Source organism: Eimeria mitis, genomic scaffold, assembly GCF_000499745.2.
Source record: "Eimeria mitis Houghton genomic scaffold, Emh_scaff461, whole genome shotgun sequence".
Classification (NCBI taxonomy): domain Eukaryota; phylum Apicomplexa; class Conoidasida; order Eucoccidiorida; family Eimeriidae; genus Eimeria; species Eimeria mitis.
Window position 1 is genome coordinate 3,772 of NW_013572918.1, and position 733 is coordinate 4,504.

The 733-nt window shown below is 53.2% G+C and overlaps 1 protein-coding gene across 1 annotated transcript in view; it reads left to right on the forward strand.

The window, feature by feature from the left end:
* Positions 1-17: 17 nt before the first annotated feature.
* EMH_0013080 (GRA9 protein, putative) overlaps positions 18-733 on the forward strand; it is a gene marked incomplete at both ends in the record, with an annotated part of 1,693 nt that continues 977 nt past the window's right edge. The window contains 2 exons of the mRNA XM_013499731.1: positions 18-310; positions 445-588. Of these exons, the coding sequence (XP_013355185.1) occupies positions 18-310; positions 445-588 (437 nt within the window). The remainder of the gene's footprint in view (positions 311-444; positions 589-733) is intronic.

Here is a 733-nt window from a genome sequence, read left to right on the forward strand (position 1 = left end):
GTTTGTGGGTGTCAAGAATGGCTCCTCTCCGAGTGCAGGTTGCAGCGTTTGCTGCGGTGGTGGCTGTACAGCTGAATATGTCGGGTTCCTTTGCAAACGGCGAAGCAACAAACAACAATCCAGAAGGACAGGCTCCTGTTGTTAGGTCGCCGTTTGCCAGCTTCTTCGACGGCTCTGCCCTGTCGGATTTGGATAGGATGCTGCAGGGCACGTTTACGTCTATGTTCAGTGGCTTTGGCGGTCTTGAAGGGATGTTCCGTGCAGAGACTTCCCCTTTGTCTCTCTCCTTGCGTGAGGGGGATGAAAAGGCGTAAGTTTGCTGAACAACACCGTGCTGGGGTAGAGCGAGCGGGCAGGTAGCAACCCATTCATTTGGTGTGGGTATCATGTTAGCTGTGCTGAATGCCTTTCTTTTCTGCTCTGTGGGTTTATGTCGTTTTACAGTTGCCAAATTCTGGTTAAAGGAGGGAGTGCAGGCGGGCTGGCTAGCGGTGTGAAGCTGGGGCTCGACTTACCCAGGCGCGCGTTGCACGTCACCTTCCAGCAGGAGGAGCACAAGAAGAGCGAAGAAGGCGAGAAGAAGAGAAGGTAGGAAGATGCGCATGCATCAAGGGCTTAGACTGATGGAAGTTCATCTATGAGGGATTAAAGCCCCAGGAGTCGTACTACATAGGGAGTTTGGGGGGTTGGGCAGACCGTTGTGCGCACAGTTACGTAGAGCTTAACAGTCCTA